The sequence below is a fragment of the Arachis hypogaea genome, chromosome 7, assembly GCF_003086295.3.
Source record: "Arachis hypogaea cultivar Tifrunner chromosome 7, arahy.Tifrunner.gnm2.J5K5, whole genome shotgun sequence".
Taxonomy (NCBI): Eukaryota; Viridiplantae; Streptophyta; class Magnoliopsida; order Fabales; family Fabaceae; genus Arachis; species Arachis hypogaea.
This window is the reverse complement of record NC_092042.1, coordinates 80,781,811-80,795,260: the sequence shown is the minus strand read 5'-3', so window position 1 is coordinate 80,795,260 and position 13,450 is coordinate 80,781,811. Positions and strand designations below refer to the sequence as shown.

General features: G+C 36.0%; 1 protein-coding gene across 5 annotated transcripts; it reads left to right on the top strand.

Annotated features, from left to right (window-relative positions):
• Positions 1-1,771: 1,771 nt before the first annotated feature.
• Positions 1,772-13,339, top strand: LOC112703689 (regulator of telomere elongation helicase 1 homolog). Of its 5 annotated transcripts, none has more exons than XR_011864278.1 (24): positions 1,772-2,008; positions 2,148-2,428; positions 2,636-2,787; positions 3,030-3,111; positions 3,277-3,424; positions 3,604-3,760; positions 4,027-4,310; positions 4,774-4,819; positions 5,270-5,411; positions 5,497-5,651; positions 6,404-6,495; positions 6,572-6,670; positions 6,882-6,950; positions 7,325-7,411; positions 7,594-7,653; positions 7,732-7,847; positions 8,232-8,289; positions 8,368-8,460; positions 8,858-8,931; positions 9,027-9,357; positions 9,455-9,594; positions 10,329-10,474; positions 10,813-10,944; positions 12,734-13,339. XR_011864278.1 is itself a non-coding variant. In XM_072199995.1 (23 exons), the coding sequence occupies exons 1-23, from the start codon at positions 1,907-1,909 to the stop codon at positions 10,889-10,891; spliced, it is 3,006 nt and encodes a 1,001-aa protein (XP_072056096.1). In that variant the 5' UTR covers positions 1,772-1,906; the 3' UTR covers positions 10,892-11,168. The 5 variants fall into 5 exon arrangements, 1 of the variants encoding a protein (XP_072056096.1); XR_011864275.1 differs by having other exon boundaries at positions 8,368-8,473; XR_011864276.1 differs by having other exon boundaries at positions 8,368-8,473; positions 12,730-13,339.
• Positions 13,340-13,450: the final 111 nt, after the last annotated feature.

The following is a 13,450-nucleotide window of genomic DNA, read 5'->3' as shown; positions in this document are numbered from 1 at the left end:
AGGATTTAAGGTTTAGGGTTCAGAGTTCATGTTTAGGGTTTGGGTTCAGGGTTTAGGGTTTAGCGTTCAAGGTTCAGACTTCAGAGTTCAGGATTCAGGGTTTATGGTTTAAGATTTAGGTTTTAGGGTGTAGAATTCAGGGTTTAGGTTTTAGGGTTTTAGGGATTTAGGGGCTATAGGTTCAAGGTTCAGTGTTCAGGGTTCTAGTTTTAGTGTTTAGGGTTCTGGTTTAGTGTTTATGATTTAGGGTTTAGGGGTTCATAATTTTTTGGTAAACAGGAGAGCGATTTGGATTACTATTCTGAAACGAATCAAACTGACAAAGTTTGGATTATTCGATTTTTGCCAATGAGTCATAGCTCACACGGCATTCCACCCCCTCCCCATCTCAAAGGTCTCGGGTTCGAGTCCTACCAGCTGCAACCGAGAAGAAAACATTGGTAAATATGTAAGGAGTGTGTGGGTGTGTATTGTGTACCTATGATTGGGGGTTGTCCAATCCACCGACCAAAAAAAAAAGGATTATTTGATTTTGAATTGAATTGAATGGAATGCAATTGCTAATTTGAATTGAATTAAATGGACGGAAATGGATTATGTTTACAATTGTACTGTGTTTGGTTCACCATGAGTACTGTGTTCGGTTCATTCCGTAGAAAGCTGTTTGAATTTGATTTTATATAATGAATTATGTTTCGTTCACTCAGTACTATACAACTATATTGTTTTCGGTTCACCATAACTAAGATTTCGGTTCACTATGAGTACTGTGTTCAGTTCACCATGAGCATTGTGTTCGATTCACCATGAGTATTGTGTTCGGTTCATTCTGCACTATTCAAAACTCTTCTTCATTACCTTCTATTGCTTCTTCACCAGAGAGAGAAGGAGGAAAAGACAAAAAATACAGCAGCAACAACAACAAAAGAATAACGATAAGGAGAAAACACGTGAAGAAGAAGGAACGCGAAAAAATGAGGAGAAGGAGGAACGCGAAGAAGAAGGCGAAGAAGAAGACGTTTCGATGCTCCGTGCGTAAACGAGCGTGAAAAGAAGAAGAAGAAGCGCGGGAGAAGAAGCGTTGGGCCGTGCATTGGGTGCGCGTATTTTACATTTTATTTAATGGTATTGGATTTTTTTTTGTGTTGACCAATTTGATTACATGGTTACATTGATGTGTAGCATCCCCCTTAATATAATTATCCATATCTTAGAACTCAGCAAATTTTGTTAAAATATGTTTTTTTCAAATAGTCATATGACTTGGACTAAATTCTAAATTAAACTATAAGAAAGTATGACTCAAATTTACTAAAAAATACATATAGTAGTAAATTTTTTAAATTCAAAATTGACCATAGAATACTTTAAACATAATTGAAATTGAGATTTGATCTAGTTTAAATATCTTTATTCCGATTATTTGGTATGATTCTGTTAATATTTAAGTTGTGTACAAAAGTAAAAGAGATCAAGAATAATATTTTATTTAAATAAATTTGTTGACAGTAAAAAGATTAATAAAATAAAAAAATGAAAGTCAGATTACTTTAAATTAAGACTATAAAACTCATATGATATTAATGTTATAAATTTAATGATAATCAAATCGTTATTTTTCTTGTTTTAATAATTTCGTTATTTTAGAGAAATTTTTTTCTCTCATTTGCCACGGCGATTAAATTTTGTGTTGTAAATTTTAATCATAAAAAAATAAATAACGCGGATAATAATACGACGTCGCATGACAAATATCCGATGAAATGGCGGGAAAATGATCACCCTCTATACTTGACTCGGTAGCTAGCGCCAACTGACCTTAGGGTTCATTCAAGTTAAAACTTGAAACAAGCTTGCTGAGAAGCCATTTGTTGCGGAGTTGAAGACGAAAGGAATCGAAGAAAAAATGCCAACGTACAAGATCAGGGGAATCGACGTCGATTTCCCGTACGAAGCCTACGATTCGCAGATCGTTTACATGGACAAAGTCATCCAATCCCTTCAGGAGGTAAACCACGCATTTTTCGATTATTCGATTCTCTTTTCCACTTCACGGTTGATGATTCATTATTGTTAACAATAACAACAATTTGTATTGTGCTGTGGATTTTGATTTTTTGTGCGTTTGTGTTACTGTGGCATGGCAGAACTGCAATGCACTGTTGGAGAGTCCCACAGGAACTGGTAAAACGTTGTGTCTTCTCTGTGCTACCTTGGCGTGGCGCAGGAGTTTCGGAAATTTCAGATTTGGTTTGAGCATGAACGCAGGTGATAAGTCCGAGGATAAAACCGAGATTTTGCCTTCGTCCCTGCCATCGTCCCCGCCCTCGCAATCTGAGTCCTCAGGTTTACCTACAATAGTATATACTTCGCGCACTCACAGCCAGATCCGTCAGGTGATTCAAGAGCTGAAACGATCGTCTTACAGGTAAATTTATACCTTGCAACATCTTTTATTTTCTTAACTTTTTGCCTTTTCAAATGAAGTTTCTGTAAATTAATGATTTATAAATTTTCTGGTAATGTACTGTTCAATGTGATTCTAATTCCGATAATGTCATGTATAGTTTTTGTGGTGATATAAGTGTGCTAGGCCTAGGCATAAGCTTAAATGGTAGTCGTTGTTCATATGCAGGCCTAAGATGATAGTATTAGGATCTAGGGAGCAGCTTTGCATTCATGATAAAGTGAAGTCACTTCACGGGAAAACACAAACAAATGCTTGTCGAGCACTCTGCCAAAAGCGTAGAGGGAAGCAACGATGCAATCATTTACCTCAAGTTGCTGGTAACCTTTTAAGCAACTCCCATGGATACTGTCTAGACAGTTAAAATTTTATGTATGACCACCGTATAGTGTTATGCATTTCTGGAGTTAATGCACTGCATTTCTTTCATATAAGTGGATCGGTGTCCTTTACCTGTCATGTATAAATGCTAAATCAACTTATTGCCAATTTTTTAAGAGCTTTGAAGAGTTATCATATTGACTTAGACTAGCTTGAGAGTGTTCCTGAAATTCTATTGCAGATTACTTGAAGAGCAATCCTCATCTTGGAGAAGAACCTGTAGATATTGAGGATTTGGTCAATATTGGCAAGAGTTTTGGGCCGTAGGTTTTCTTAGCTATGCTGTTTCTTTTTATAACTCTTTTATAAGAAAACCTTATTTACTATTGGCTCTTTACTCATCTGTATTCTTTTTGTCCTTTTTTAATCCCAATTAAATTGTTGATTGTTTGGACTTATATTTTAAAATTCCTGTCTGCTTTTCTCAGGTGTCCTTATTATTTATCAAAGGAGCTCCATAAGTCTGTGGATATAGTATTTGCTCCATACAACTATCTTATTGATCATGCATATAGAAAATCTCTGCAACTTTCATGGAGCAATAGTATACTCATATTTGATGAAGCTCACAACCTTGTAAGATGTTACAAATTTGTGATTGAGGAATATGATCTTCTGTGTGGAACTATTAATTGTCAAACTGTTAATATATGTTTAGTATTTGCCTTATTGCTATCCTGTCAATGTATTATTGAAGCTTGTTCATGCTATTCAAGTTTGCTTGTTTTTATTTACCAACAGTTATCTTTGTGCAGGAAGGCATATGTGCTGATGCAGCCTCCTTTGATTTGCCTTCGTGGCTTCTAACGGCTTGCATTTCTGAGGCTCAAAAATGTGTTGACCTTTCAATAGAAAGAAGAGAAAAATCAAATGATAAGTCACAGAATCCAGATGATTTTGCGATCCTTAGAGGTGTGTTGTATAGTTGCAAAAGTTCCAGTTCCAATTTCTCTACACAATGTCATGATGCATGCTTTAACTTATTTTGGCAGCCTATTGAGAAAAAGTTATATATGCTAAAGTTTGTTTATTTTATGTTTACTTGATTTTCTGGTGGACAGCTAACTGTCTTCACGTTGCGTTCTTTTTTTTAAATTTTCTGCTCAGGATGCTTTGAGAATTGTTTGCTGTATATTTTTTGGCTTCTAAGGTACAGGATGATGTTTTCATTCTTTCAGCACTTCTTCTAAAACTTGAAAAGCGGATTGCTCAGGTGCCTATTGAATCAAAGGAGTTGGGATACACCAAACCTGGGCCTTATATATATGAACTGCTAGCTGATCTTAACATCACTTCCAAGACTTTTAAAAAGCTTTCCGCGATAATTGCAGCTGCTTCAACCCTTATTGAGGAGGATAACCAGCAGAAATCAACTGGTACCATCTGCAGGTTGGATAGCATTGGTGAAATTCTTGACATTGTTTTCAAGGGTGGAAGAACTACTCATGCTACATACTATCGAGTAAGTTCTCTTAGGGTGTGCTTACGTGTTTGGTTTTGGGGAATTTTGGAGGGTTAACTCCATGAACGAGTTTTATTATTTGGAGGGAAAGGGTTTGGGGTTTTTGTTAGCCCTCCAAACCCCCCTCTCCCCCAATTTTCAAGTTCCCCCCAAATATATTTTTTTGGGGGGGGGGGGGGGAGAGGGGTTTGTTTCATTTTAAATTTGTAGAAATATATAATAAGCCCTCCAAACCCCTATTCCTTACCTGTTTTAAACTCTTGAACAAGAGGGGGTTTTAAAATCTTAAGCCTTCCCTTTCCTTCCCATCGCAACTTGTGAGCACTCCCTTAGTTTTTCATATTTCATGTGATGGTTTTGGTTGTCTTGTTTCTCTATAGTATTTCTTGGTCTTGCTTTGTATATTTTTACTTCCCTTGTACTATGATATCTAACCATTTAAGCTTTATTTCTTACATAAAAGGTTCATGTGCGGGAGTTCGAAGCTAGGACTGCCAATGGGTCTAAAGGTACTTCTCAACTTATTATAATAGGTTGGGTGACATTTATGTTTAAATGGAGCTGAAATGGTCTCAATATTTTTCACTTAACTAGCTTTCCATCTGTTTTGCTCTACCCATCAAATTTCTCAGCCAATCTATTTTACAATTTTGATGCATTTAAAATAAGTTTAGAAGTTTTATATAATATGTCATGTTGAAGCATTTGGGACACATGTTTTCTGGGTGGTCTCTCAACAGGAATAAGCATGTGTAAGTTTAACTTGGATCTTTTCTAATATATAATACACCTGACAGATGTAATAGGTGGCTGTGTTTCCAGTAGAATGTAGAGCTTTCACTGCTTTCAAACTTCGTTCTACAGACATTCTGACTTGTTTTCTACAGATTTTTATAGTATCAGAATTTTAAACATCTTTTCATTATCAGTTGTTATATCTTGATATTCTGATGCTGCAGGAAATGTGTCAAGGACACTCAGCTGGTGGTGTTTTAATCCTGGAATAGCCATGGAAGAATTTCATAGGTTGGGAGTCAGGTCTATTATATTGACATCAGGGACATTATCCCCCATGGATTCTTTTGCTCAGGAACTGAAACTGTAAGTTCCTTTTCTTGCTGGTTATGTTTCATCTGACAATATGTTTGTTGTCATTAACTACTGGAGTTGATTCTGGTCATCTCAGAGATTTCCCCATTCAGCTGGAAAATCCACATGTAATAACCCCAAATCAGATATGGGCTGGAGTTGTACCAGTTGGTCCTTCAGGACGTACTTTTAACTCCTCCTACCGCACTCGCGATTCTCAAGAGTACAGGCAGGAACTTGGAAATGCAATTGGTATGTGACACTCTTATGTATATACAGTGTTTGGAGAAGTTTTATTTCTTTATACCTGAAAACTGCATATCTACTCAAAGGAATCAAAATTGCACTTTTTGAAATCTCATTTATGGTGTGAGCACTGAGCAGTGTATTCCTGTGATGGATGCTTTTATGTCTTGGGTGCATTTCTGACTTTGGAGTTCTTAAGATTGACTGTTTTTTGCTAGTCAAACATATTATTGTTGCGCATGTTGTAATTTGGGAATTTTGATAGTTTTTAGTTGTACACGAATCATTCTTGGAAAGGTATGACTATGAGGTATAGTTTATATTGATTTTGGCTATGGATTTATATAATTGATCTTAATCACCTGAGTTTGGGACGAGATAGAGTTTAAGCTGCCATATGATTTGATAATTTGTGTTCTTATCTAGTAATTAATTTGGAGAAGGACATGAGATGTGGCATTGTTTAAGGCAGACAACTATTTAGGTTTGATTATGATATTGCATAACCACATCAAGAACTTATGATAGGATGCTGAAATGTAAGGGAGAAAACTTAATTCAGACACCAAAAGTTACTATTGTATATATTTATTTATTTGCATGATTTTATATGTGCTATGATATGATTTCATTAAAACTAAAGAAAATTCTATGCATTTACACTATAATAGAAAGCCAGGAACCTGACAGAATGGGGAAAAGAAAAACTGGGGATAGCTAATGACTGCCTACAAATTCATTTTCATGTTGTATTGCAGTAAATTTGGCCCGAATTGTTCCTGATGGACTTCTTGTATTCTTCCCCTCTTACTACCTTTTGGACCAATGCATTGGGTGCTGGAAAAGCTTGGTAAGAATCCAAACCACAAACCTAATGAAGGGCCGAATCTATTTGCTCTTGGCTCATGGTGCATTTTTTTTTTCAGAGTAATGAAACTTCAACGTCCATATGGGAGAGAATTTGCAAACACAAAAAACCAGTTATAGAACCTAGGGAATCTTCATTATTTCCCTCATCAATCAAGGTAAAATTATTGTTTATGTCATGTCACGTCAGTTAGTTGTATAATCAGCAGAGCAATATGAATTAGGCTTAATCAATTCTTGATATGTAGCATGGTTAAAACAGCATTCTTTCATAATTATCATTTGGATGTTTTATATCCTAAAGTGGACCTGTATTGTGGTGTTTCTTTTTTCTTTTTCTTCTTTTTTTTTTGAAAAAAAAAAAAACAGGATTACATATCTAAGTTGAAAGACACCTCCACATCTGGAGCAGTTTTCTTTGCTGTTTGTCGTGGTAAGGTATGGCTTGATTACAGTTGTTGATAAACAACTTACCATTGTGTTCTCATATGCATCATATGTAGTATGTTACACAGATGGGTATGCATACTTGTACTAATATGATACATGCGTATAGCCATATGGTGACTTGATGAGAGGGGGGATGGCAATATTTTTTAAAATTCTAGGATGCAATAACATGTAGACAATAAAATATTTCAAATATTTAGTCATATGTAATTCAGATAGAAAGATTTATAAAAGAACTAAATAAGCATTATACCAGAGATTGTACTGCAAAGCAACCAATAGCTTATTTTCTCACTTGGATGCATCTGAAGTTCACTTGTGCCAATACATTGCAAATAAACTTTTTTTCTCCATCTAAATAGGTAAGTGAAGGATTAGATTTTGCGGATCATGCTGGAAGAGCTGTGGTAATTACTGGTTTGCCATATGCTACATATACTGATCCTAAGGTTTGATAATCTTCTTTTCTTTTTCCATTTTCTTTTTTCAGTCCTCTGATATTTGAGAATTAGTTTGGCTTGAACATGTGGATCTAATTGCAGCCATTGAACATTCTAATACTAAATAATTGTTTCTGTATGTATGTGTTTATTAACAAATTGCACTCATTTGGGTTAACTCGCTAAAACAGGTTCGTCTAAAACGTGAATACTTGGATCAACAATCTCATCCACGCGGAGAATTAGTCAAGGTTATGTTTGTTTACTTGACCCAAATGTTGAGAACTTATACATGACATACATACTTATTTTATGTGGTGCATAAACAGGTTTTAACTGGAGATGAGTGGTATAACCAACAAGCCTCCCGAGCTGTGAACCAAGCTGTTGGACGTGTCATTCGCCATCGACATGACTATGGAGCAATTATTTTCTGTGATGAAAGGTTTTAACCCTTAGTTGTTTTGATCTACTGTAAAATACATATCATGGAAGCAAGTAACAAAGTTCTTTATATGCTTCCTGAAACAATGCTCTCTCTCTCTCTCCAGCATCTCACTTCATACAATGACTGAAGTATTAATGTAAATTGGAGTTGATATTGTCATAATAATATGATATGATCTACTTAGATTGTTTTATCTAAATTTACTGCAACGCAGACACAAATCTAAGCCAGTTAATACATGTATCAAGATACGCGTTTGTATTTTCTTTATTATGTCTCAACTCTCAAGGAATGTTATGAAACCTTTGTAATTATTAATTTGGGCTTTGTCCCATACCAGTTTTTTATTAGGTTTATTCTTAATCCTGAAGTGGTTTACAGGTTTGCACATCCACATCGTCAGTCCCAAGTCTCTCGATGGATACAACCTCACATCAAGGTGCTATTCTGCACCAGAGTTGTCTTTTTGAAATTCTTTTAATGTACTGAACTACTGATTGGTTTGTTAATCTTGCAGTGTTTCTCAAGATTTGGAGAAGTTGTTTATACACTAACCCGGTTTTTTCGAGATGTAACAATCCGTGGACCTACAAAGCTATCATTATTAGAGGTTGATGATGGGGGTCAGTGTCCTCCAGTTCTACATCTTTTTGTTTTGTTTTTTGTGTCAACTTGTGGTCCCTACTTCCTACCTCAGTTTTTGACTGTTATACTAAAATGTACTTAAAAGATATTGAGGGTTTTAGATAGGTAGATGTGAAAAACATAGAGCAAAGGATTTTGTATGATATGCAAATATATTTTGATATTATATATTTCATGTAATATTTTTGGGGCAACATGCAAGTGAATTGCTTTAGTGAATCTATACTAGAACTGTACTGAATTTTTCTTTTGATCTTCCATGTCTGTATATATGAATTTGATGTCTTGCAGAGAACAACTTTTTTATATTCTTATTTTTCTACTAAAAATATCATTGAGACAGATTCTGCTTCTTCACACAGGAAATGTGGGAGAAATTACATCAGCTGATCCCTATGATGATAAATTTAATGTTGAAAAACTTCTCTCACCTGTGGTAACTCCTTGAGTGTTGTAATGATTCTTATTTTGTAAATCATATAAAGCTACTATGGCTTTATGGCTTGTTAATCGTTGTATTTGTACATGCAGGCTACACCAGTGGCTGAAAGTCTTGGTACTAGAAAAGGCAGTACTTCATTCCTTGGAAAAATTATGCCTGCTAATCGATCATCTCTGGCGTCTGATGATTGCAACATTGTAGATTGTGTAAGTTCAAGAGATAAATGTGGCAGAATTTTTCTTGGAAAGAAGACTGTGATATCACAAGAACATGAATTGGTTGATTTGACTGATACTCGTCAACTGGGTGAAAAATCAAAGGATACGCTGATAGCACCTTGTTCAGTCAAGAAACGTAGATTTATAACAGGAGAGTACAACCTGCAGCAACAGTTTAGAGATTCTCACGAGCCTTCATGTGGTATAAATTCTTTCAATCAATTGGCTCATTCCTGTTTCAAATTTTGTGAATCATAGAAATATCAGTAGATTTATAATGCATTGTCAAAATGGTCAAGGTAGCGGAGAATTGCAATGTAAGGATGAAGGGACCTTCCAAAAGAGAAGTCTGGAGATCGATAGTCAAAGAGGTGATCTTCCTGGTGATTCTGCACCTTCTGCTACTAATGAAACCCAAGGATCAGCATTCCTTGCTCAGGTGGTATTCATTATATGTGATACTTTGATCTGCCTACATGCATGAGATGTTGGATCTCACCATCTTTGTGTTGCTTTCCTGTCTGAAGTATTTATTTTGCCTCTTGCTTTCCCTCTATTTTGGTATTCTGCATTCTGTTGAGTGTACTTTAATTTTTCTAATGTCACTGACATGCTTCTTCATTGGACTGTAACACTGTCCCTCTTACACTGGTGGGAAGACTTTTGGCTGCCCGTCACTGGCTTCCTTTACTATTGACTCTGTCCTATGCTATAAATCGATACAGTCTAGAGAAAAATCACTAAACATTTTGCAACATAACCTGGCATAAATGAAGCCCTTTGTAGGTGATGTCAAATGTTACTGCTTGGAATGCAGGTTTATTCTGTATTTTACCTAGTTTTGCTTATCCTTGTAGGTAGGTGAGAATATTTCCGAAGTATTGAGTCTAGTGTTTTTGCTAAGCTGAGGTTGATGTACATATCAAGTTTACTTGGATTCACTAACTATAAGTTTCAGGTTATTTGGATGTGGTTCTTTTAAATGCTTATATTCCAAATGAATCCGTATCCCCCAAAATGATGCATTTTCATTTAGAAGCAGAAATACCTTTTGTTAGCCTCAACCCTTCTGGTATTGTGAATGTGGTTGTTAACATGGCAATAATTTTCCGTTCGTTACTTGTGATGCTAAGTTTGGAGTAAGATACTTTGTTTTAATCATATGGCCTACAGGTTCGAGAGAAGCTCAGTGCTTCAGAATATATAGACTTTGTGGGTTATATGAAGGCACTAAAGACCAAAGCAATGAAGATCGGTGAAGTTTTGCAGTGCATTTGTAGACTCTTCTCAGGACCCGAGAGACTACCTCTACTTAAAAGGTATGACTATTTAGTGAAAGTATAATACTAAAACCGGTCTTTCCTCCATTGAAGCTGTCCTTGTTAGTTGTTACCATTTGTCAGTAGCCAATGCTTGTTTTCTTTACTACTATAACATCCTTGTAGTATATGAGCATTAAGAAATAAGTCATATAATTTGATATGCCAAGTAAGCACTGTGAAGTAGCTACTTCTCTGGCTTCGGATTTCTAGTTATCATTTCCTTGCATGATTCCTCCTTTCACATGATGAAAAGTTTTGAAAACATACTTTTGACATTTGATCAAATTAAAATGGATGTTAAATTTATCATGTCATTCTCATCTTCTGCACAACAGGTTCAAGGATTACATCCCAGCAAAGTATCATTCCTTGTATGAGCATTATGTTGGGGAGAAAAAGTTAGTGGAAGGCTAATCAAATATGCTCAGCTCATGGCTATCTCTTACAATTTTTCGGCTAGAACTCAGGTGCACCTTTAGCATATCTCATGGATTTTGTGACTGAGGATGTGGGAAGGAATTAATGCATGACGTAGAACTTGTAAGTTTACTAGGATGTTAGGTTGTGTTTGGTTAGTGTCTCAAAAAGATAGAGACATAGACACAAAGACACATAGATATGAACACAAAGATACACAAATTTTATAACATGTTTGATGATAATGCACAAGACACATCTATTTAATTCCAAAGTCAATTTTACCCCAAACCAAAACAACCTCAACACCACTACCACCACCACCTCTAATTTCCATTGCCACCACTATCGTCATTACTAATTTTCAATTTTATCTCTAATTAAAATTAACTACTCTAATTAAATATCAGTTACAAAATTCAAATTAAAAGAAAAATGGAATAATTAAAAAAATAAATAGAAACAAATCTAACAAAAACAGATCTGAGAGGGAGGGTGAGGGTTTGTTGAGGTTGTGGATGACAAGCAAAGAGGGTAGCGGCAAAATGATGACGGGAATGATGACGTTGATGGTGGAGGGCAACGCAGTGGACGACGAGTGAAGAGGGCAGCGACGAATACAGATCTGGAGGCGAGGTGAGGGAGGCGTCGGCGTGCGCAAGAGAAGGAGAAAGAGAGGCAGTCAAAGACACGACAACAACGTTGACAGGGAGGCGGGGCCGGGGCAGGGGCAAAGGGGGGAGAGAGAGAGAGAAGGCAGAAGAGAGGCGAACAAAGGAGGGAGGCAGTGGCAACACCGGTAGTGGCGGCAGCAGCAATGGTAGAAGGAGAAGGAAGTGGTAGAATGGAGGTAGGAAAGTGGATGGAACTGACAAAGGGAGGAGAGGGGGAGTTAGGAGGGTTAGGGTAAAGGACAAGATTGGAATTTTAAAAAATAATCAGGGATAGAATTGGAAAATTGTGTCATGGATTGTGTCTTAGTGTCACATATTGAAAGAAGGAAAAGTATAGGGAGCCAATGGTCTAAGCGTACAATGTGTACAATAGAGGTAGAGATATGACCATTAGTGTTACATTATCCTGTTAGGTTACGCTTTTGGGATGAGTGGGTTCATGACATGGTATTAGAGTTCTAGATCCGAAAGGTCAAGGGTTCGATCCTTGGTGAACTCCCTAAATTAACTTAAGTTTTTAGAATGAGTGATTTTATGACATGAGATGTTTATTATATGTTTTTTATGTGTATTTATGTATAACCGTGTCTATTAAAATTGTGTCTCAATAAACAAACGGTGTACTACGTACTACCGTATCCATCTGGTGGACATAGACATGAACCAAACGGGCCGTTATATCTAACACCGTGATCAGGCATTTGAATCAGGAATTGGTTGTTGATATTTATTAAAATGTTTAGTTATTTTATTTTTAAGGCCTGTATGTAATCCAACCTCTCGAAATAAATCCTCTGTTCACCTGGATATGATGATATTTTCATTATTATATCAATTATTTGAGAACAAACATGCATCTCACATTCTCACTCCCATAGCAGCCTATTCTATGAAGCATTTGTTATACCCCCAAGAGGAAATGCAGTGCGTTTTTATAGTTGTTTTTGGTCTCTGTTCCATGGACCTAATTTATGTCCGAACTCTTGATCTTAATGCATGAAGCTACATTGAAATTAATATAGATTGTATGTTATTAAGCAACCAAAAAATATTATATGTTGTTTTGTCAGCATTTTTAAGTTTTAGTTTGCATTTCCAATATGCGTTTATCTGTTTTCAGATTCAATTCGTTGTTTATTATCAATTTGGTATCTTTTGAAGGCAGTTCTGAAAAGTGAAAACGAATTATCCCATAAGTAGGTTGTCATGCTTTTACCTCCAAGTCTCAATTCACAAACGGGTTGTGAAGTCCTTCTTACCATTGTACTAATTCATAATCTAAGGAGAACTGAGGATATGCTTGGGCCTTGATGCTATTGCAACTATGGGAGTGAATGGAAGATTGTTTTCCCCTATTTGGAGGATGGAGGCACCGTCCGAATATTTTCCCACCAATTTGCTTGTGAGATCACTGGTCCTTCAATTTGGAGGGTGTAGAAGGCTTCATGGGATTGCTTTCCACCATTTGACACGTGAGATTCTGTGCCCCAATTTGGAGGGTGTAGGAGGCACCGTTGGGGGAAAAATCCAAATATATTAAGGTTTAGTCTTAAACAATAAACAGACTAAAACAAAGGATGTTACTGTTTTCTTTCCTTGTGCATATATGTTATAAGTATATAACTAAGGCAAAACAAAAAATGTGAAATACTCTTTTTTTTTTGTGGGATAGAGGTTCACCCTGGCTTTAATCTTGACAAGTTTATCATTTTTATATATGAAAATTCCAGTTCAAACTACAGAATAAATGACTTGGTTTATTTTTAAAGCACATAGTTTTCAATAAGAAACTATAGAATTTTGTGTTTTAGGATTACAAAGTAGAATTCTTTCACTATCGCTTCATGTGTATCTGTACCTTATTTCCTATTGTTAATACGAT